This window comes from Misgurnus anguillicaudatus, chromosome 6 (genome assembly GCF_027580225.2).
Source record: "Misgurnus anguillicaudatus chromosome 6, ASM2758022v2, whole genome shotgun sequence".
NCBI classification, from domain to species: Eukaryota; Metazoa; Chordata; class Actinopteri; order Cypriniformes; family Cobitidae; genus Misgurnus; species Misgurnus anguillicaudatus.
The window spans coordinates 25545269-25568408 of record NC_073342.2 but is presented as its reverse complement, the minus strand read 5'-3'; the positions used below and the strand labels follow the sequence as shown (position 1 = coordinate 25568408).

Genomic DNA, 23140 nt, shown 5'->3' with positions numbered 1-23140 from the left:
GTCAGTAGCTAGGCCCGCCTTCTCAATGACATCACACACTTTGTTAAAGACGGCAATTATGGCGATATTTGGTTATGCTGTAGTTTCCGAAAGTCAGTCGCTAGTCAAGCCTTCTCAATGACATCACACAATTCAGTTAACGATGGCAATCGTGACGATATTTGTTTATGCTGTAGTTTTCGGAAGTCAGTCACTAGTCCCTCCTTCTTAATGACATCACACACTTAGTTAACGATGGCAATCGTGACGATATTTGTTTATGCTGTAGTTTCCGGAAGTCAGTCGCTATTCCCACCTTCTCAATGACATCACACACTTAGTTAAAGACGGCAATCGTGGCGATATTGTTTATGCTTTAGTTTCTGGCAGTCAGCCGCTAGTCCCGCCTTCTCAATGACATCACACACTTAGTTAACGATGGCAATCGTGACGGTATTTGTTTATGCTGTAGTTTCCGGAAGTCAGTCGCTATTCCCGCCTTCTCAATGACATCACACACTTAGTTAAAGACTGCAATCATGGCGATATTGTTTATGCTTTAGTTTCCGGCAGTCAGTCGCTAGTCCCGCCTTCTCAATGACATCACACACTTAGTTAAAGACTGCAATCATGGCGATATTGTTTATGCTTTAGTTTCCGGCAGTCAGTCGCTAGTCCCGCCTTCTCAATGACATCACACACTTAGTTAACGATGGCAAAGGTGACGATATTTGTTTATGCTTTAGTTTCCGGCAGTCAGCCGCTAGTCCCGCCTTCTCAATGAAATCACACACTTCGTAAAAGACGGCAAACAATGATTGGTCAGAAAGGAACATGTAGTTTAAAGTGTCTTTTTTGTATACAACACAAGAGGAACTTTGGAGTGAAACTATCATGACAGAAACTATCGTAAACTGAATGTGTAGTCTAAATGACCTCCATTATGATTGGCTAACCTCTTCACCGAATCTGTGAATTTGTTCCCTTATTTGGCATAAATAACACTCAGCATGTCTCTTTGTGGAAGTCAGTGGAGGTGATATAGCAGCAGTAACAGAAATAGCTTGTAATGTTAATTTCAGAAGGCCACAGGTTAATAAACGAGTGAGTTATTTATGGAGGCACTAATGAACTGCTGTTCTCTCTTTGCTTCCTGTGGTTTGTCAGGATGGAAGACTACTACAATCTATCTGCCCTCCGCTCGTATTACCATCAGCTTCCCGAAGGGGGAGCCCTGCCAGCCTTGCACCCCTCTGCTGTTCACCTGCCAGTGCCGGGCGTCTTTTACCCTGGTGACATCGCACACCAGTCGCTCTCAGCCCTACACTCGGAGAGGTAAATATATGTAGCCACACACGCTTTTTTTAAATGAATAATGAACAATTATAGTGTTTCAAAGCCACTAGATTATTGATGCAAAAAAATATATATTGATGTGATTGATTTATTTCATATAAACACACTAAATATCAATCTAACAACGTCTTTTTGCTTTTGAGCCGCAAAGAGGACAAGACTTGATTCAGAAATCAGCAGCAATAATATTTGGAAATATTTGAATATTGAATGATTTGTTACTTATTGTTATCACTGTTTTAGCAAAAAATCTTTTGTTTTCTTATAAGCGCTGTTATTTCGTTTAAGTCAAAATTATTCGATTCAAATTTATTTCTACATCGCTTTTTACTGTTTTGCAAAGCATCTTCACAGTAAATGCGTATTATTGCAGACAGGATAGACATATTAAAAATAAAGCTTATGAAATACATGGTATTATTGCAAATATATATACATATATATGTGTTAGCAATACCAACTGCAAAAAAAAAAAAAACATGTAGGTCTGCAATATTTTAAAATATGCAAATTTAGTTATTAAAGGGATAGTTCACCCAAAGATTAAATAAAAATTTAATTTACTCACCCTTAACCTGTATAAATGTATTTGTTCTGCTGAACATAAATGAAGATATTTGTAATCAAGCAGTTACTGTGCAATACTATGGAAGTCAATGGTGCTCCAAAATGTTACTGTGGGTTCACACCAGATGCGAGTTCAACGATTTGCACGAGTAGATAACATACAAAGTCAATGCAAAGACGCGATCAGATGCGTCCTCGCGTGGGGCGATGCGAATGACGTGATATGGCCGGCATGTTTAAATTTAAAAATATTACATATACAAGTTAAAAATATTCAACTCAAGCGAAAAATTTGCATGACACAAAGTTAAATCCAGCAAGTAATATAGAGCGAGTAACACAATGCCCCGCGTTTGGTGTGTACGTGGCATTAGAGTAAATTGAGTAAAGGATGACAGAATTGTCATTTTTGGGTAAACTATTCCTTTAAGGCATTTTTGCCCTATTCCTAAAGGAACGTAAAAAATAAGCTTTGCCTACCTAAGATTCTTTACTACATAGGGTTAAATAATGAACAGATTAAAAAGATAATTATTATACTGTTATTATATATTAAAGGGATCTCATGCTCATGGGAATCTTAGAAATATCAGAGAGTTATAAAAATAGCGATTAACATATGGCAGTTAGCGTTGGAGCTTCACGCTTGCTCCATTCATCTATGTTGTGGTCTCATGTGGGTTATTATGAAGCGTACGTACTTTAGTTTAAAAGGAGTTAAGTGTCTGTATGTGTCTCTGAACAATGTCTGTTCACATTTTGTATGTATACACATAATTGGATAGCTAAAACAAAAGAGGTTACCAAGTGTAAAAACCATTTATGCCACCCATATAGTTATAAAGCGCATAACTACACCAAGGTCATAGGTTGGAATTCTTATGGGTTGATAAAAATACCCAGTACTATAATTCGCTTTTAAATGAAAACATATACGCGTGCCACCTTGACTCGCTGTGCTCTTCATGCTCCGTACCAAACATCATCAACACTCCCTTGTGTTCTCGCTGAGTGTATTCACTTTTGTTCCTGTCGAGAGTGTTGCATCTCACACCATTTGTGCATGCGTGTGTGTTTCGACCCTCCACAGGCTGCAGATGGAAGAAGATCTTCGCCAGCAGGAGAGAGAAAGGGAACGAGATAAAGAGAGAACGCGTGAAATCGAACGGGAGCGGCAGTGGGAGCGCGAGGTGCAGAGGGACAAAGAGAGAGAGAGAGAGACGGGACGAGAGATCGAGATTAAAAAAGAGAGGGCGAGAGAGATCCAGGCGGTCAAGGCGATGGAGAGTCGCCACCTGAGCCACGAGCCCCAACGCTCAATCTCTCACGGGAACTCTCACTCGCTGTCTCATCCGTATTCGCACCGGCAGCCGGTGAAGGACAGAGCCAAGCTGGAAGACAGACTCGCTGGTAATAAAACGGGTATGTTTGTACGCTGCGATCTGGAGAACACAATATTCATGATGCACTTATTCACCCACATAGGAAAATTCTGACTTGAATCGCCCAAACATCTGCTGTTAAAAGGGGATTTTTTGCAAAGACATCTTAGGACTGTAAAAGTTATCATATGACATCTTGGTCAACTTTGTGCATGGAAAATCTTAAACAAAAGTCCAATTTCACCTGTAGTGTGCGCTATTTGAAGTAACCTCTATTTCCATTGCTAAAGGTTATCACTGAGCAATTAAAAAAATACAGTAGTCTGATGAATCATGCTACTGTTAAACAAATTTGTTTTGTAATAGTACAAGCAGAAAAAGTCACAAGGTTTGTTTCGCATAATAGTATAGCAACCCAGGAATGAGGATGTTCAGGTGAAACCTGTGATCCGGTATAATAACGCCCGTGTACATCATAAAACTCTTTTTTTTTTGTTTTAGGATCAATTATATTCACTTCCTTCTCGTCTTTAATTTATATCTTTGAACCTTCATCGAAAGTTCACAAAGTGCTCAATAGAAATCCACACCCTTTATCTGTTAAACTATTCTTCTTCTTCTCTTCTTGTGAAAATATTCAGCCACACAGTTAAAATAAAGTTTTTCATTTTTTGTTTATTAAATAACACTGATGTATCTTTGGGAATTATGCTTTGACAACAAAATCTAAAATAAATATAAATTATATTTCATTTTTACACGGCTCGTTGGAATGCTTGATTCTGATTGGCCAGTCAGTTACAGTTATTCCACAACCACTTAAAACTAATAAAACAATGTAATCCAGATGCTGCAAATCATTTTGACAGATGGGTGATTCTCACGAAAACTTGGTTTTAAAAATGTCAAGCATGAAAATGTAAAAATTGCTTAAATTTACTTTTTTCCCACCAGACATTGAAAAACAAAGTCTGGAGTAAATGGGAACATTAATTTAAAAACTTTTACTTATCATTTAACACTTTTTGTAACATAATTTAAAAAATTTGTCCTAAAAAAATCTCATTACCGCAACAGTCAGAAAACATCAACACTGACATATTTTCAAAATGACATGACAAACCTGAAAGAACATAATTTGGAGATTCTGCACATGCATTTAAAATCAAAGTATTATGCTTCTATTGATTAAATTAACATTTAATAAGCATCTGTTGCGGTAATGATAATCAAAATGTCGTGTTAGCATTCTGACAAGACAATATTTCAAATTAACTGTAAAAAAATGATCTTACCTGGTAGCCATCTTGAAGTAACTGGTCCATGTGCTTGGTCACTCAAAATCAAACTTTATTAAAATTCTGTATGTGTGCTTAAACTGTTCTCAAAAAGTGTTGCGGAGGATGAGAACATCAGGCATGGACACATCATTTTCCTCATTTTTCTTTATTATTATTATACATGAATATTCAGTAAATATTTTTTCTGTCATCTAAAGTAGTCTAGCAAAACATCAATTTTTTTTTCTTAATATTTTTGTGTTAATTTGATTAAATTACAACATAACGCATGTTCAAACACAGCCAGACACATTGCGGTAATGAGAATTTCAGCAGAAAATGAGACAAAATTTACAATTATAAATTCTTATGTTGAAATCACACATTAGTGCAAGGTAGAACACAGTATTGTGTTAATTCTGAGGCTTTTTAATGTTACTATATTACACATTTTAAAGCTAAAATCATTAGTGCCGTGGTGTTTCAATGGTTTCGTGAGAATCACCCAGATACAGTTTAATATACAAAAATGAAATATAATAAATATGTCTCTTAATATGTCTTTTGTGACTTTTGAAAGTCTTGTCTTATCTTAAAACTGAAAGTAAACTGGTTTTCCTCGTGGAAGGTCTGCTTTCTTTTAAATGAGCAAATAAAATATTTTCAAATTAATATTTAACATTCCTTGCCTTACTTATGACGTAGATAGCTGTGTAATATGCGGGATAGCTGTGTACAGGCAGCAGTTGTTATTGCAAAATAAGACCCTTCTTAGGCCACCATGCCACCATTAGATTTGTTGTTTTTGCAAAGGTATAGTGATCATATATAGTTATTTTCTCAGTCTCGGTGTTAGAATACAACCAGAAAATACAGGACATTTGTATGTAGTATTAAAAACAGTATAAAGTACTGTCTGTAAGTTAAAGTGTCAAGTATTTAGGGAAACTCTTCTAACTAAATGAAATTAAATCCTAATTTCTAATTTTAATAGAATGACTTTAGGACTTAACATTTAAGAAATACCATTTCCGGGTCCAAGCCTCCGCTAACCACAATTTGAATAGCTGTTTATTGGCACAGTAGGCCTATATTAATTTCATGCATTTATGCTACATCTTTATGAACTCAGGTGCACACTACATTATCCACGCTCACCGCATCCCGGACATAGGACATGGAAATTCATCTTTTTAGTCAGTTCACTGCAAAATATGACTTAACTGTCCTGTTTTAGGTAAAAATATCTAACAATACTTAAGGGAATATTCCATTTTCTTAAAAAAAAAATCCTGATAATTTACTCACCACCATGTCATCCAGGGTGTTGATGTCTTTCTTTGTTCGGTCGAGAGGAGGTTATGTTTTTTGAGGAGAACATTCCAGGATTTTTCTCATTTTAATGGACTTTAATAGACACCAACAATTAATACTTAACACGTAACAGTTTTTTTCAACGGAGTTTCAAATGACTATAAACAATCCCAAACGAGGCATAAGGGTCTTATCTAGCGAAACGATTGTCATTTTCGACAAGAAAAATAACAAATATACACTTTTAAAGCACAACTTCTTGTATAGATCTGGTCGTGATGCGCCAGCTGACCCCACACAATACGTCATGACGTCAAGAGGTCACAGAGGACGAACGCGAAACTCCGCCCCAGTGTTTACAAGTGTGTTGAAAGAGGACCGTTCTGACGTTGTTGTATGTCAACTGATACTAATTAATGTCTTTGTGGCAGTTTATTGTTTACAATGGTCCGCAAATGTGCGTTTTATATATGTAACACGTGACCTCCCTACGTCACTACGCATTTACGTTAGGTCGCACTGGACCGGACCTAGACGAGAAGTTGTGGTTTAAAAGAGCATATTTTTTATTTTTCTTGTCAAAAATGACAATCGTTTCGCTAGATAAGACCCTTATGCCTCGTTTGGGATTGTTTATAGTCATTTGAAACTCCGTAAAAAAAAACTGTTAAGTGTTGAGTTAAGTATTAAATGTTGGTGTCCATTAAAGTCCATTAAAATGAGAAAAATCCTGCAATGTTTTCTCAAAAAACATAATTTCTTCTCGACTGAACAAAGAAAGACATCAACATTTTGGATGACATGGTGGTGAATAAATTATCTGGATTTTTCTTTTAAGAAAATGGAATATTCCTTTAAATTAAGATGTATTTATTTTCTTGATGAGCAAAATGACTTTGGAAAATAAGTTATTAATAAAAAATATAAAATGTAAGCGAATTTGTGCTTAAAACATGCACAAAAAAAAACTCAGCCAATGGAATAAGAAATTTTTCTTGAAATAAGTTTACTTTTTCATAAACACTTAATTCAAGAAATTTTTTTCTTATTCCATTGGCCGATTTTTTTTTGCTTGTTTTAAGAACAAATTAGCTTAAATTTTATATTTTTTGTCTAAAAACTAGACTTATTTTTCTAGGTCATTTTGCCCATTTTTATTTAAGAATTTTTTGATATTTTTACTGAAAACAAGACAAAAATACTTAGTAAAAAAGTGAAGGCAGTGAATTTGGCATTTGACTTAAAGTTGGAACCCTGAATACTGACCGACGCCTGAAGAAGACATTTAGTTCTGAACATTTTTTGGTTTTAATGTTGTGTACATATTTCCTGCATTTTCTGTTTGTATCTTTATAAAAAAGAAATATAGATGGACATTAAAACTAAAAAACAAAGCTGGTAGTGGCCTAACGGTACGTTCACACGGGTTGTAAGCGTTAACGCTTCCCATTCACTTTTAATGGTTGACGTAAAGGGTTGCCGAACTGAATTGTGTATTCGTCGGTGCTGCGTCACTGCCGTTGCTAGCATCAAAAGTTGAACATTTCTCAACTTTTCAAGCGGCAACGCGTGCGTCAGCCAATCAGATCGCCTTATGCAAAAACATAGGCAAAGCCAGCCAATTACGTTTATGGAAGACCGGAGCATGTGTAGCGGTCACTGTGATTGGCTGTTGGCTACACTTCAGACAAGCCTTCCGTCAAGCGTTAACGCTTCTGTCTGTGTAAATGTACTATAAGACTTTTGCACAGTACTGTATTTCTAACAACTGGCTGCCTATACTGTAAATTAACCCTTACCAATCTTCACCTTTGCTTATAATTTGATAAAATGTATATTCTGGACTCTAATTGGCTGCTTTTTCATCATTACATCATTTAAGTTATCTTTATAAAACATTTATATTAATTAAAAAAAAAATTGTTATGATGTTGGCACAACGTAATAATTTCACATCTATACTCAAAATTTCAATCAAGTGACCCTAAACTTTTGACAGCTAGTGTTTCTTGTTAAATTTTTCCAGTAAACGTAAACCTCTTTTATTTGTTTCCAGACAAAGCCAAAGAAACGTCATTGCTCATGCATCAGCCTGGTCCATACCCAACCACAGGAGGTCCACCATCCATCTCAGCCTCAGGGGTCCAGTTTGGATCCGGTTCTGGAAAAGCCCATCAGTCCATGGTTACCCCAATGAGGCCTCAGCGACAAGAAGAAGAGGACAGGTGGCTGGCCAGACCGAGACCACTTAAGGTGGAGAAGTTGGATCGACAGGTGCCATCAGAGTTTCATCAGCAAGTTAAGGAGAAGCATCTGGATCTCGGTCGGCCCACAGAACCAACAGAACCACACAGAGAACTACAAAGGTGGGTGATAATGTGTTGTATCTTGATTGATTTAATAATTTAGACCTGATTTTCAGGTGTTTAATCAGTATGCCTTATTTTATAGTTTGAACCACAAAACATGTGATGTCCATTTCAGTGGACGGACGCAGGGTCTGAATGGGTTAAAAATTGGGAAAACAGCATTGTTTTGGTGCCTTAGTTATTGCACTACCTGTTCCTGTAGATTGATCGGTAGCGCAATGCATTAGCAAAACAAAGGTCATGGGTTTGAGCCCTAACGCTGTGGATAAAGGCGTCTGTAAAGTGTTTTTTGCTGTTAATCAAGCTTAGTCCATTATAAGATGTCTTGTGGTGTCATGAGATGTTTGAGGTCATCGTGACATCATGACACTTCAAAGATTGATTTCTCAGGAAAGGAAGGCACTCCCAGAAGTCAATACCAAATACTGACTGTGTAAACGTAGCCAATGTGTATCAGCATACTGCCCTCTTCTGGTGCTTTAACAGAAATGTTTTCCCACATCAGGTACGGCACACACTATAATGACGTGGGTGTCAGAGACCTACCTCCACCACTGGGGGCACCACCACCTCTAATATCCCCGAAACCTCCGCCTCGAGACCACCGCCCATCCCCTCCCACTGCCAGTACTCTTTGGAACCCCGTATCCCTCATCAGCTCCGATCGGCCCCTGTCCCACATCCATCCCTTCTCAGCCCACACCAAACCGAAACCCCCCGAAGATGAGCCCAGGCAGCAAAGCGGCCCTGAAAAGAACTCATCCATGCAGGTGAACAATCTCATCGATTCTGGTAAATACCTGGCAGAGCTGGAGAAGTCCACCAGAAGCTTTTTGAGCCATCAGAGGACCTTCTTCTCTCAATCTGGACCTGGAGACCACAGGCAAACCCAGGGGCCAGGTTCTCAAGGGCCGGCGGTGGAAAGGTCAGACCCTATGATGGTGTACGACCAGGCTCTTCAGCAGCACAGGAGGCTGGTGAGCAAGCTAGACCTGGAGGAAAGAAAACGCAGAGAAGCTAGAGAAAAAGGTATGTTGGATATTGAAAGTGTTGAAGAACAAGCTATAACATAAATGCAGTGGTTGTTCTTTAAACGATGGATCACATTGTCGCCCTCCCCAAAAAATGGGGGTGCAAGATATATCGAAATGATCAAAATATTGCAAAAGCCCATATTTCAATAGTTTGCAATAATCTGATCAAAAAGTTATGCACAGTCAAAGTTTAAAGGATTAGTCCATTTTCTTAAAAAAAACTGATAATTTAAATATACTCACCACCATGTCATCCAAAATGTTGATGTCTTTTTTTGTTCAGTCGAAAAGAAATTATGTTTTTTGAGGAAAACATTCCATGATTTATCACATTTTAATGGACTTTAATGGACCCCAACACTTGACAGTTTTAATGCAGTTTAAAATTGCAGTTTCAAAGGACTCTAAACGATCTCAAATGAAGCATAAGGGTCTTATCTAGCGAAATGATTGTAATTTTTGGCAAGATAAAGAAAAAATATGCACTTTTAAACCACAACTTCTCGTCTTTCTCCTGTCGTGTGACGCGCCAGCGCGACTTCACGTAATATGTCGTCACGTCAAGAGGTCACGGATGACGTATCGAAACTACGCCCCAGTGTTTACAAGTGTGGAGAAAGAGAACCGTTTTCGACGTTGTTGTATGTGGAATGATACTAATTAATGTCTTTGTGTCAGTTTATTGTTTAAAATGGTCTGCATTTCATATATGTAACACGTGACCTTTCGACGTCATTACGCAATTTCGTGAGGTCGCGCTGGCACGTCACACAGCCGGAGGAAGAAGAGAAGTTGTGGTTTAAAAGTGAATATTTTTTCTTTTTCTTGCCAAAAATGACAATCATTTCGCTAGAAAAGACTCTTATGCCTCGTTTGAGATCGTTTAGAGTCCTTTAAAACTGCAATTTTATACTGCATTAAAACTGTTAAGTGTTGGGGTCCATTAAAGTCCATTAAAATAAGAAAAATCCTGGAATGTTTTCCTCAAAAAACATAATTTCTTCTTGACTGAACAAAGAAAGACATCAACATTTTGGATGACATGGTGGTGAGTAAATTATCTGGATTATTTAAAGAAAATGCACCAATCCCCCAAGGTTGATGCAGATAGTAGACATACTAGGTGGACAGGGATAGTAATGCACCGATTAACAGCCATTAGTATGTGACCCTGGATCACAAAATCAGTCACAAGGGTCAATTTTTTAAAATTGAAATGTATACATTTAAAAGATGCATTAATAAGCTTTCCATTGATGTATGGTTTGTTAGTATAGACAATATATGGCCGAACTTGGTGAACTATCCCTTTAAACATTGAATAGTTTGGGATTGATCCATCCATCTTTCTGGTGTGTTTAAATGACTACAATCTTCTTGTTTCAGGTTATTATTATGAATTGGAGGACTCCTATGATGAGAGTGATGAAGAAGAGGTTCGATCCCACCTGAGAAGAGTTGCTCAGCAACCTCCTCTCAAACTGGATGCATCTAAAGAGGTAAAGCATTTTCGATTTTTACAATTACCCATGTGGACACTTTTGGTTAAAAGACTACCGAATGGTCCCTTCCTGAACTGTTTCTTAACTCTTTCCCCGCCATTGACGAGTTAACTCGTCAATTAAGAGAAAACGCTTCCCTGCCAATGACAAGTTTTTCCGGCAATGTATTTTGGCTATTATCCAGCAGGTGGCGATCTTCCCCAACTTTTAAAACCCGGAAGCAACCCAAACAAAAACAACTCCGTGTATGTTTTGATCATCGCTCTGAATCTGATCTCTATCAAAGTCCGTCACAAAAATGCAATTATCTCAGCTTTTTGCTCAAAAATTGGGTATTTTTAAAGAAACCTACCCATATTTTAGAGGTAATAAAAAGAGAAATTTTTTTTTGTTTGAAAGGAGAGGGTCTGGTCTTTCATTTGATATATTGTATGTTTATATATTTAAAGAAGGAATTTTTTCTGGAAGGCATTAAACTTTTGTGAGAATCATGAAAAATGCTGGTGCTGGCTGGCAACTTAAAAAAAAAAAAAGAGTTAAAGGGATAGTTTACCCCAAAATGAAAATCCTGTCATCATTTACTCACCTTTGTGTTGTTCCAAACTTGCATAAATGTTCTTGTTCTGCTGAACAAAAAGGAAGATATTTGTTTTAAAGCAGGAAAGAAAAGCACCATTGACTTCCATAGTAAGAAAATACTACTATGGAAGTCAAAATTGGTTACAAACATTTATTTCTTTATTTTAGCAGAACTAAGAAATTAATACAGGTTTGCCCATTTTCATTTTTGGGCAAACTATCCCTTTAATACCGTATATACCGTATATAAGACGACCCTGAATATTAGACGATCCCCCATTTTCCAGACTTATTTTTGGAAAAAAAAGAGATTTTGTGGAAAAAATCTGGTTTTCAAAAGAAAATAATTTTAATTGAAAATTCTAGTGATAATTCGTTGGAAAAACGTCTTAACACAATTCATTAAATATTTGGATTAATTTGTCACAAAATAAAGTGCACTCTGTCAAGGAATGAGTACAGAAATGAATGAATACGTGACAAAACATGAATAACCTTTCCACAAAAATGCAATAATTATGTAGGCCCATGTATGTATGTAACTGTGGTACTGTGAAGATACCATAGAAAATAAACATCTGTTAATCAAACACATTTAATCTAGTTGGCGCCCTCTACTGTTTCCCCAGGATTTTGTCTATATCGCGAATATAAGACGACCCCCCCCCCCCATTTTCAGTCTATTTTTAGTACAAAAACCTCATCTTATATTCGGGTATATACGATAAATTGATTGCATTTCTAATGCAAATTATCTGACTCCCATTTTGCTATTTAAAATGTTTACACTTAAAGTTTAACTTATAAACATCTGTCTCATTGTCATTCATGCATTTACCAGACACTTTTTTCAAAGCAAAGAGTGTATTAGAACCAATATACCTTTTTTTCAACCCCTGGTAGTCAGCTGACATTGGCTTAACTTAGCACCCTCTTCTATACGTTACATTATTACTACGCTCACTAGTACGGTTTAATCTTAGCCGCTGTATTCTGCTGCTTATGTTGTCCATACTTTTTTCTGTGTTTTTTCCTGCATCCATTAATGTAAAGCTGATTTGAAACAATTAAACAATTTTGAAAAGCGCTATATAAATAAAATTGAATTGAATTTTATCTGTATGTGTTACCTGAGATTGAACCCATGGCCTTTTGCCCTGCTAAAGCATTGCTCCGCTATTTGAGCTACATATACAGGATGAGCCCCTCATCGTTTTCCTCTCTGTACAGAAAATGGACTTTCTGAATTCGTTTGGACTGGCCACTCTCTCCAAGCGAGATGAGCTCCTGGAGAAGAAGAGGAAGAGGAGACGAAGACTCATGCAGGAGAGAAGCCCTTCGCCTCCATTGGTGCAGAACAAACGGAAGACCCCCTCTCCTCCCCAACCTCCGCTCACCACACGTTTCACTCCTGAGGAGATGGACAACACAGCTGAACTTGAGGACAAGAAACAGTTCCTCAGTATGTTTAGCCTGAACCACATTAGCGTGGAGGAGAGGAAAGGTACGTACACATCTAGAAACCATCAAATACTGCCATACCTCCAGTGTTGGGAAGCTACACTGCAAAAAAACGATTTTTAAGAAAAACTTTTTTAGTATTTTTGTCTTGTTTTCAGTAAAAATATCTAAAAATTCTTAAATTAAGATGCTTTTTCTTAATGAGCAAAACGACCCAAGATAATAAGTCTAGTTTTTAGACCAAAAATATCTAATTTAAGGGATTTTGTGCATAAAACAAGCAAAAAAAATCTGACAATGGGGTAAGCAAAAAAATCGTGAAAATTTTTCTTAAACACTGAATTCAAGAAAATTTTGCTTACCCCATTGGCAGATTTTTTTTGCTTGTTTTATCACTTAAATTTGAAATTTTTGGTCTAAAAACTAGACTTATTTTCTTGGGTCGCTTCGCTCATCAAGAAAAATAATCTTCATTTAAGAATTTTTACTCAAAACAAGACAAAAATACTAAGACAATATTTCTTGAAAAAAAATATTTTTTGCAGTGTACAAACATGACAAATTTAAGCAGATTTGTGCTAAAAACAAGCCAATGGAATAAGAAATGTTTCTTGTATTAAGTAAAAAAAAGAAAAAATGTCTTATTCCATTGGCATATTTTTTTGCTTGTTTTGCAAATACACTGCAAAAAATGATTTTCAAGAAAAAAAAAAATCTTGTTTTGAAAAATATTACTTGCTTTCAGTAAAAATATCTAAAAATTATTAAATTAAAATGCTTTTTCTTGATGAGCAAAACGACCCAAGAAAATAAGTCTAGTTTTTAGACCAAAAATATCAAATTTAAGTGATATTGTGCATAAAATGGTCTAAAAACTAGACTTATTTTCTTGGGTCGTTTCGCTCATCAAGAAAAAGCATCTTAAATAAAGAATTTTTAGATTATTTCTTTTCAACCCATCATTGGGTCAAAAAGGGACAAACGCAGACGTTTGGTTAAATTAACCCAGAAAATGTTTATATTTCACCCAGCGAGTTAAAACAACCTAGCAATTTGGGTTGAAACAACTTGGCATATGTTAAATTACAGCCCATTGGTTTGGGTTCATCCCGTTTTGACCCAATACTGGGTTGAAAATTTCCCAGAATTTTTTTAAAGTGTGTACATTAAGTTCATTAAGTTGTTGTCTATGTGTATTAAAATAAGTTCTTGTTTTTTTTCTCAGAAAATGAGAAGATCATAACCTTGCTGGAAGCCATTAAGCAGAAAAACGTAACGCTGGACACAATGAGATACGCTTCAGATACGTCCTGTTCCAGCCCGTCAGGTAAGCAAATACCCAAATACAAGTTTCCAAGTAGCAATGCTCACGTGTTCGTTGTTTTGTCTGTTGTAATTGTGGACCCTGACCGACTATACCGACATCTGTGTTTTATTGTACAGCTTCTTCACCCAGTCAGTCAACTAGTAATGGTCACCCTGAACCCGTGAATCGTTCACCTGACAAACTTCGATTTGAGGACCCTCCACCGCTTGCTCCTCTCAATGCTCAAAGCCAATCCAAGGAGGCGTCCCCCATCAGAAGGGTTCCAAGCCTGCAGGCCAGCGCTCTCCCGCCCCTCGCCCGACCGAAGGATCACCCTTCTGGGCTGAATGGTGTGAATGGCAGCCTCAGGATGTGGGAGAACATAAACCCAGAGGAGTTTGCTCAGCACTTTCATCAGTCTGTATTGCAGTCCACTCAAATACCACAACAGAAACAGAAAGGTGAGATTTAGTCCACAGGCAAGCTCCGATTTAGGTGTACAAACACAAAACCTTTCTTTTCTTATATAATAAACCAAAAAGTTTGATCATCAAATTGGATTTGTGCTCAGTATGTTTTTTGTATGTATTTTCCAGCAGGTGCCAATGTAGGTGCCAATGAGCAGTTCGACAATGCATCACATCCGCCTCCAGGCCTCCAGAGGGCAGTCAACAAGCTTCCTCAAACACACACCAATGGCCATTCCAGCCATATGCCAACCCGCCACGAATCTCCAGGTGTGAGGCAGGACCTTTCAGCCGAAGAGGGTGTCAGTACAGATGAGGATGATGAAGAGGAGTCTTTCAGTCCCAAGTGGAAAGGAATTGAAGCGATATTTGAAGCATATGAGGAGTATATGGAAGGTGAGTTATGAGAACTAGAGATCCCGAAAACCGAGGTCCAACCCGAGCGCATTTAAAAGTTTCACTTTGCCTCGGACACGGGTTGGGTATATTATTTGCGGCCTTGGGTAATTTAAAATAAGTGTAAACAATAAACAAACCCAAGAAGACCCGAACTGTTTTGCGTTTGTGCATCGAGTCCTTTTCCAACCCCTCCTCTGTTTGCCAACAGCGATTGCAACTTCTGGTGGCTGGCTGTAGGCTAACTATCATTGGGCCAGACCTGTCGATCAATTTCGAATCGGGTGTGCCTCATACATCTTAAAAAGTGAAGCTGCTGACTCTTTGATCACCCCTGGTAGCTGGCTGCAGTAAAAGTCATAAACCCCGCCCTCTCCATGCAAACGAATGAGACTCGGATCAAAATAAAAAAATAAATTTTGCAATAAAAGTTTCCGAAATATGGTTTTGGTCCTTTAAGATCATTGTTATCACACTGATATGTGTTAAATTGTTAATTTTTGTGATAAGTTTTATTTTTAGAAACTGGGCGTGTCGATGATTGACATTTGTGCTTGACAGCTTCTTGACTCTTGACTCTTAAGATATAACCAACTATTCATTTTCGATTTCTGTGTTATTTTAAACACACCAACAAAATTTGTTTTTAATGAGTATTTAACTTACTTAACTTACCAGTCAAATGAGACGTTCAAGGGGCGTACTTGAATTTGGCGCGCAAGCGTTTGGGCGGAAGTTTGATACCGCTGCTCCACCTCCGAGGTCCACGGACAATTTCTTCTGCGCATGCCCTGGCTCCAAATTGATGTTTTTGCGTAACATGGCAGCGCCCATATTTTGACATTTTGCTTTCAATTCATTACAATGGAAGGAAGCGACGGAGCATCGTGCATCTTTTTTACAGTCTATGTTTCGAATGCATATTTTAGCGAGTACCTTGGTGTCATCGTCTGCATACTGCACATATGCCGTTGTCATGAGAAATTCGGTCTCCCCTAGGACCCCGATTGTTACCTAGCGCTAATGCCTGGTCAAACATTTGTCATTGCGATATCTCGTCTGCGTTAACGGTCTAGCAAGCTAATTATGTTGTACAAAATAGAAGCATACAATTTTTAAATAAAAGTTAACAAAAAAATTATATAATAAACTAATATTCATGTTGCAGACACGTCAGTACTTTTGTGTCATTGTCTGCTTTACAAAAACAATACTTTTATTTTTGTAAATTATTAACATACCTTACAAAATTTATTTTTTATTTAATCGTAAAAGTGTAGTAATCATGGCTTATAAATTATCATTTTAAAGTGTAATTCAGCTGTGTAGTAATCATGTTTTGTATAAGTAATTTATTAACTTTACACAGTACAAATGTGGAAAGGGTACAGTTAGGGGTGGGCGATATGACCAAAATCTTCTATCACGATAGGATTAATTTTATATCATGATAACGATATGTATCACGGTAGAGTTTTTTGTATGTTTTAATAAGGTTTAAATCTTTAATACCATAGAAATGTTCATAATTCTCACAAAAAAACATATACAAGCATAGAAAGAAGATAAATACAAACAAAACTCAAGCTCTCTGAAGATAAACAGTGAATGATATGAGAATGATAATAAAAAATTATTCATGTATGTATAGGCCTATATATATTTTATTTAAGGTAGAAAAGTGATTTAATCAGGAGCAGTGAGAGATTTTCTCTCAATGCTGTTTGATTAACACGAGTGACAGACAGGAGCAAAATTAGGTAACTTCCCCTTTAAGACCAAAGTCCCTCTCCAAAACACTGTTACACATGCGCTTTCTCTTTTAGCTGTTTACTTTCTCTTAAGACCTAACTGGTCGTGTTTATGAGGATGCTTGCAAAGACGGGAATTTTGACGCATATGTGTATTTAAGGCCAATAAAGCGGAAAATGCTCACGAGCTTAATGAGCAGCGGTCGCGCGACTTGCGCGCTCCTCACAGACAGAAAAAGCAGCGGTTGCGCGACTTTTCCGCTCCTGACACACATAAAGAACGCACGCATACAGATCAGCTGTCTGTGTTTCAATAGCTTAAAATAACTTGTTTTAAAACTGCAGTGCTTAAATACGTGTACAAACGTTACGTTTTCGCGAGCACGCGCACAGGAGCGTGACGTGAGCGCGTAACCTCGATAGAAACGATAGTCCAAAATCTCTACCGGTTGACAAATTTCTACCGGTTAATTATGTCTACCGGTTTATCGCCCACCCCTAGGTACAGTATAATAATCTAAATAATAAAATGACACAAGCAATGTGTAGATCTCCCACCTATAGCCTCATTTATATACTCCTATGAAACATATCATTTAAAGGTGCTCTAAGCGAATTCACGCGAATTCATGCGTTTTAGACCATAAAACATTTTTTGTTACATACAGCAAACATCTCCTCACTATCTGCTTGCTGCCTGTCCGCTGATCAAACTGTAAAAAAAACGCGATCTCTGTAGACAGCCTAGGCTCTACAAACTGCAATAAAAACAAAGTGGCCAAACCTACCACCAGAAACGATAACAAAGTGTTCCAGCCAATAAACGACAAGAAGGATTTGGGGGTTGGGCGCGTTCTTGAAAGCACGGAAGGGAGGGGAAGGAGTTAGCTACGCGCCGTTTGTTTGAAAACAGTTCAAACATCAACAAAAAGTAATGTCACACAGATTCGCTTAGAGCGCCTTTAAAATACATCAATTGTAATTTTAACAATGTTCTAACTACATAAATCATAACGCAATTTTGTAGGAATTCTAATAAGGCCCTAAGAAAACTACCCATGAGGAGTTTTTTCAGCCAATGGAATCACGCGGGTGTCCTAAGGGGGCCGAATTGCCAGTGGGGACCGAATTGCTCATGACACCGGTGCCATTTACGTTCGGGTTCAGTTGGGAGAAATTGCCCCTGGGTCGGACTCAGGTTTAATTTTCTCGGGTTTGTCTCGAGTCTTTCTTTTCTAAAAAATGATTTATGCACGTCGGGTCATTTCGGGGTCGGGAAGACCTCTATGAGAACTACTGGATATCAATTTTTTGCATTCTTTGGATAATTATTATATTGTTTTATTATTCAGCCATACGGAATTTTTAAGCATCAATGAATTGCATTGATGGTTCTTCTTGGCTACTTTGATTTGTTTGTGGTTGCTTCTTTGCTCTAAGTGTGACAGTTACGTTTCTGCTTGATGGTATTGTATTATTCATCTGTTTTTTCTTCCTGTCTGTCTCTCAGAGAGAGGTTTGGAGAATCAGGTTCTTCAAAGCGAGTGTAGACGACTAGAGACGCAGCATTACAATCTCACGCTGACAGCCGAGCAGCTTTCTCAGAGCATGAGGGTAAGCAATGCAATGCAAATAATAGCTTGGTGAGGAGGTCACAATTGATGAAAAAGATTCGCTTCCCGGATTCTGATTCGCTTAGATAAACCACGGCCATCTAAGCAAATCAGAATCCTGAAAGCGAATCAATTTGATAAATTGCATTATATAACCAAATCACAATTAGCCATTAAAATACATCGTATCCCATTAATCCCTATTGTACAATCTATAAAAATATCTTTATTGTCTCTCATTTAGGATCTGATGGCACAAAAGCACAATCTGGCACTAAAGAGAGATCGCATGCAGGCCGAATTAGAGCACTTGAAAAAATCCTTGGCAATGCCCCTGTTTCATTGGCACAGGGGCTACTACAAGGGACCCTCACCCAGGTGACCTTCCTAAATTATGATGGACCACTGAAACTGATTGACAGTGAGGATGAGGAAGAATATGTACAAGACAAAGCTATTGGTCATTGTCTGGTGCCAGTGTTTGATGCCTCACTGTGATGTTCTGCACTTGAAACTCTACCACCAGAAACAGGATCATCTGACTTTAAACTAAACAGCCACCTGAGGACCATAAATATCCATTACTTGACTCGTACAAGTCTGACAGAGGATGTTAAAAGACCAATGCCAATAGAAATGAAGAAATAATTGCATTTGGTGGCATCGCCTGCTTACATGCAATTCTCTCATACCCTATGGAAGGGATGAGTAGCTAATATGTTTTTCCATATATATTCACTTAAAATATTTTAATATTTATACAGTTTCTTAAAGGAATGTGATTGTGTAAAACATTGTCAAAATCACATTTTAAGTTTTTATTTTAATGTTTAATTATAAAAGGCCTGTATTTGGAAATTAAATAATGCTTTTTTTGTGAAAGGGTGAATGGGGTACTGCTGGTCAGAATGTTGAAAATATGTGGAGGAATATTTGGGTTTGTTACGTTGGAAATATTACGCCCATTTGGTTTAGTCTATTAATAAGGATGTTGTCTAGCACTATTTTCCAGTGTTACGAGTTTTTTTTATTCACTTTAGCATTAATCACAACTAAAGTTGAATCCCATTATCGATGATGAATACAGAAATAGGCACTAAAATAAACATGGGGTAACACTGTATAATAACTATTATAACATAGATGTTAATGTATTTTATTGTAATAATGCTTGTTACACTTTTTTATGAAAATTATCTTTATGTATTTGTTATTTGGCCAAGATTATTATACTGTCAGCCTAGCTGCCATAGATACAGGTTGTGCATTTGTATACTTTGATATTAGTGCCACAAAACATTTTTTCCAGCAGCACCTCCTGTAAAAACCCAAAAGAGCCCAAACAAACTATTTATAATTCACTTTATCATGAAATGTTGAAATGTCCAATGCCACAAGTGAAGAACACAATGAATTTCCACTTTATTTGTAATTTAAGGACATGAAGGCCTTGTAGTTAGTATTGCAACTTTATGATGTTTAAAAAAGGATGAAGTATGGAAATTTATCTATTTGTAGTTAATAAAAAGGAACTGCCATAAATGGTTGTGGCAAACAAAACAATGTAAAAAATAAAACTGTGAAATGTTTTAGTTGTCATTTTTAGTGGAATGAAATGTAAGTTAATATATTATTTGTTGAAAGTAGAAATACTTATTTATATTGGTATCACTGCTGAAGAGGTCGAGTTTGAAATGTTCTTATTTCTTGCCATATTTTGTCTACAAAAACAAGGTCTGTTTGAGAAAGTAAAACATGGTTAAGCTAAGATAACATGATCTTTCAGTTGTTTCTTTATCCTATTTGAATAAAAAAGAAAATGTAAATTCAAGTTCTGTCTGCGTATTTCAGGAGTCACTCAGTTTTTGTCAATTAAATGTAGGTATTTATTTGATCATTTATGTTTTTGTTAAATATTATGTATATTTATACCACGTGGTTGTTGAATGCTTTATTCTGATTGGTGGAGAAGCATCGTGCACGCATTACCACCTTGGGTGTGCATTATTTTCGAATAATTCAACGGCCCGTCGTCAATTATTCCTTACAGAGACATCTACATTAAGGGGCTTTGCGGTTAATTTAGTCACCCCCTGCCCTTCCAGAATAACGTGTAAGTCCACAGATGCCTTCACTTTAAAAGTCAAAAAACGGATAAAGGCCACACAAAACTAAGCTATTACACGGGTATGCATTTTGTGTTGCATGGATCAGCTTTTTTGACCCAAAATGGGCCCTGTGGACTTTGAATCACCAATATGGTAATATTTACTGTTCTACTAAAGACAAAAATGTCACATCTTGGATGAACTAAGGACGAGCAAATTTAATTTTTGGTGAATGTTCCTTTTATCAGGATCAAAATGAAATAGACATTAGATAAACTGTAAAAAAAATGTTTGCTGCCTTAAATGTTTAAATTTAATCAAATTGGCTTTGCAAGTCATTTAAACTTATGTTCAGCTGATGTGTTGCTTTAACTTTAAACAAGTTGAAATCACTTAATTTGATGAGTGTAGTTAAAATAGCAAGTTAAATGGTTTGTAAAGCCAATTGAATTATACATAAAATTAAAAAAAACAATAATTTTCCACAGACCCTGTAGATATTTTAGGCTGTTCGACTTCATGCGGCAACGCAAGAATCGACAGCCGAATGACGTCAAAGTACCGCGAGAGAGATTTGCGAAATCATACGGAGGAGTTTGCTTTTAAATCGCTCTCGCGAAACTTTGACGTCATCCGGCTGTCGGTTCAAACCTAATGTCTTTAGCTCTAAATTAGTCCTAGATGTCAATTTTATTGGGCATCTTTTATTAAATTCATAGATTGGAAGAAGGCATGGCTGTTACCTCATAAGTATTGCATCCCAAATAAGTCCAAAGAAATTCATTTTAAGATCTTACATAAAATATATCCTGTGAATGATGCTGTGGCAAAATCTATGGATGTTGACAACTCTTGTTCATTTTGAGGAAATAAAGAAGAAACACTGACCCATTTATTTTTTCATTGTGACAAACCTCAAAATTTTTGGAAAAATGTATTTTCTCATTTAAGTAAACACCTTGAATCCTTCCAGTTAAAAGAAATAATTTGCTACTATGAAGGCCCATCTAATATTCCAATTAATTACATTGTTCATTTTTTATTTTATTTGGAAAATATTTTATTCACATACAAAAATTCTCTAAATCGCAGCTTAACTTTCCACATTTCCTAATCGATATTGAAACTTTTCTAAAATCCCTTAAATTTGTTAAAAACAAGAAAAATGAAAGATTTTTGAAATATTATGATGACTTTTTCTGTATTACCACTGATTCATAATGTTTTCCTATGTTAACCTGTTAATTTTTTTATATTTTTTTTTATTTGATATTTATTTTTTTATTGTACTAATTTATCTTTCTGTTATCGTATTTTATTTATGAAACTTTATATATATAATTTGTATCTTTTCATTCCTGTAGAGGTTTTGTGTATTCTGTCTGTTTTGTGTATTGCTAAATGTTTTGAAGCATTAATAAAAAAAAATGTCTTTAGCTCTAAATGCTTGAAATTACTGCCCTCCAAAGGCTAAGTGCAGTTACTACATAAACACTAAAATAGAAAAATGCTCCTAAAATTTTTACATCAGCCAGTCACACATATTACTGCAATCTTGACACACTCGTTTCTCTAAAATGTGACAAAATTGAACCATGAGACAGAACAGATGTCAAAAAGCCCATCCTTATTTCAATTTTGACCAAATGTGTAGCTACTGCGCTTTGACTTTGCAGGGAAATATACAAATATAGGTTGTGAGGTTGATGTTTAAATATGAACTTTCTACAAAACTCTTATTTGAATGAATTTGGTCTGAGAAGAAATTTTAGTTACCAGGTCAGCTACTCTCTTTCATACCTTCTCCTGTTTTACATTGTTTGCACTCATATAGCAGTAACATTTTATGTCATAAAGCATCTTTATCAACATCACCCAATCTGGTTCAGCTGGTTTTTCATGTCCTTTAGTGGTGTTTTGGTAAACAACTCCTTGGAAAAACCGGAATTATGCAGCAATGTACAGACTTACTTCTTGAGCCGTCTTAAAGTGGTCCACTCTTAGCATCACCTGGCAACAATAAATGCACTGTAAGTCCATTTGGATAAAACATCTGCTAGATGCATAACATGCATAAGTTGACAAATACTGTTACATGTTAACACTGCAAGTACAGTGTGCTGTGTGTGAAAATCAATTTAGTCTCTCAATTAATGTGCCTTATGTTGGCTATCTTGAATATAAAAATATTGCTAATATTTTGATCAAATGTTGTAAAGTAATATACATATTTTACTACAATTTACCTATAATAATATGATAATTTTCTTAAGGGTCTAACTTATATAGTATATTTTTGATAGCGTTCTGTGACCAGGCACGCGGACGTCTATCAACTTTGCGTCCTTTTCGCGCGTATGTTTCCGCGTCGTTACGGCGTTACAAACAGTTCAGCTTTTAAAACTGCGTCTCGAAATGCGCAATCATTTCCATTTTGTTGCCAACCTGTACAGACTCTCGCCTACCTGGCAGTTTAAATCAAAGCTGAGGTGACCAGAACCAGCATCACATGACCCTGTATTCCCAACGCAGATATTCCAGGCAACAGTTTCTAGGTGGGTTTCACTTAATAATGAGTCGCTGCGCAGCCCAATCGGTGTTTGACATCAAAGTACCGCGACTATCATTCAAGAGCACAGCCTCGTTAGGACGCTCTCGCGATACTATGACATCATA

The 23140-nt window shown here is 36.7% G+C and overlaps 1 protein-coding gene and 1 long non-coding RNA gene across 4 annotated transcripts in view; one reads left to right on the top strand and one right to left on the bottom strand.

Moving 5' to 3' along the window:
• Positions 1 to 20187, top strand: part of gse1a (Gse1 coiled-coil protein a) — a 43806-nt gene extending 23619 nt beyond the window's left edge. For 2 of the 3 annotated variants that reach the window (XM_055192259.2, XM_055192257.2), the window contains exons 6-16: positions 1147 to 1314; positions 2993 to 3324; positions 7935 to 8244; positions 8753 to 9276; positions 10668 to 10780; positions 12593 to 12866; positions 14049 to 14150; positions 14267 to 14590; positions 14726 to 14992; positions 18254 to 18357; positions 18601 to 20187. In XM_055192259.2, coding sequence (XP_055048234.2) covers positions 1147 to 1314; positions 2993 to 3324; positions 7935 to 8244; positions 8753 to 9276; positions 10668 to 10780; positions 12593 to 12866; positions 14049 to 14150; positions 14267 to 14590; positions 14726 to 14992; positions 18254 to 18357; positions 18601 to 18738 — 2656 coding nt within the window. In that variant the 3' untranslated portion in view covers positions 18739 to 20187. The remainder of the gene's footprint in view (positions 1 to 1146; positions 1315 to 2992; positions 3325 to 7934; positions 8245 to 8752; positions 9277 to 10667; positions 10781 to 12592; positions 12867 to 14048; positions 14151 to 14266; positions 14591 to 14725; positions 14993 to 18253; positions 18358 to 18600) is intronic. The other variant, XM_055192258.2, reaches the window with a different exon arrangement.
• LOC129433620 (uncharacterized) lies at positions 9103 to 23052 on the bottom strand. Its single transcript, XR_008640428.2, has 3 exons — positions 22930 to 23052; positions 22436 to 22474; positions 9103 to 9239 (listed from the first exon to the last, which is right to left on the bottom strand). It is a non-coding gene; the product is annotated as an uncharacterized lncRNA (long non-coding RNA).
• Between the last annotated feature and the right edge of the window lie 88 nt (positions 23053 to 23140).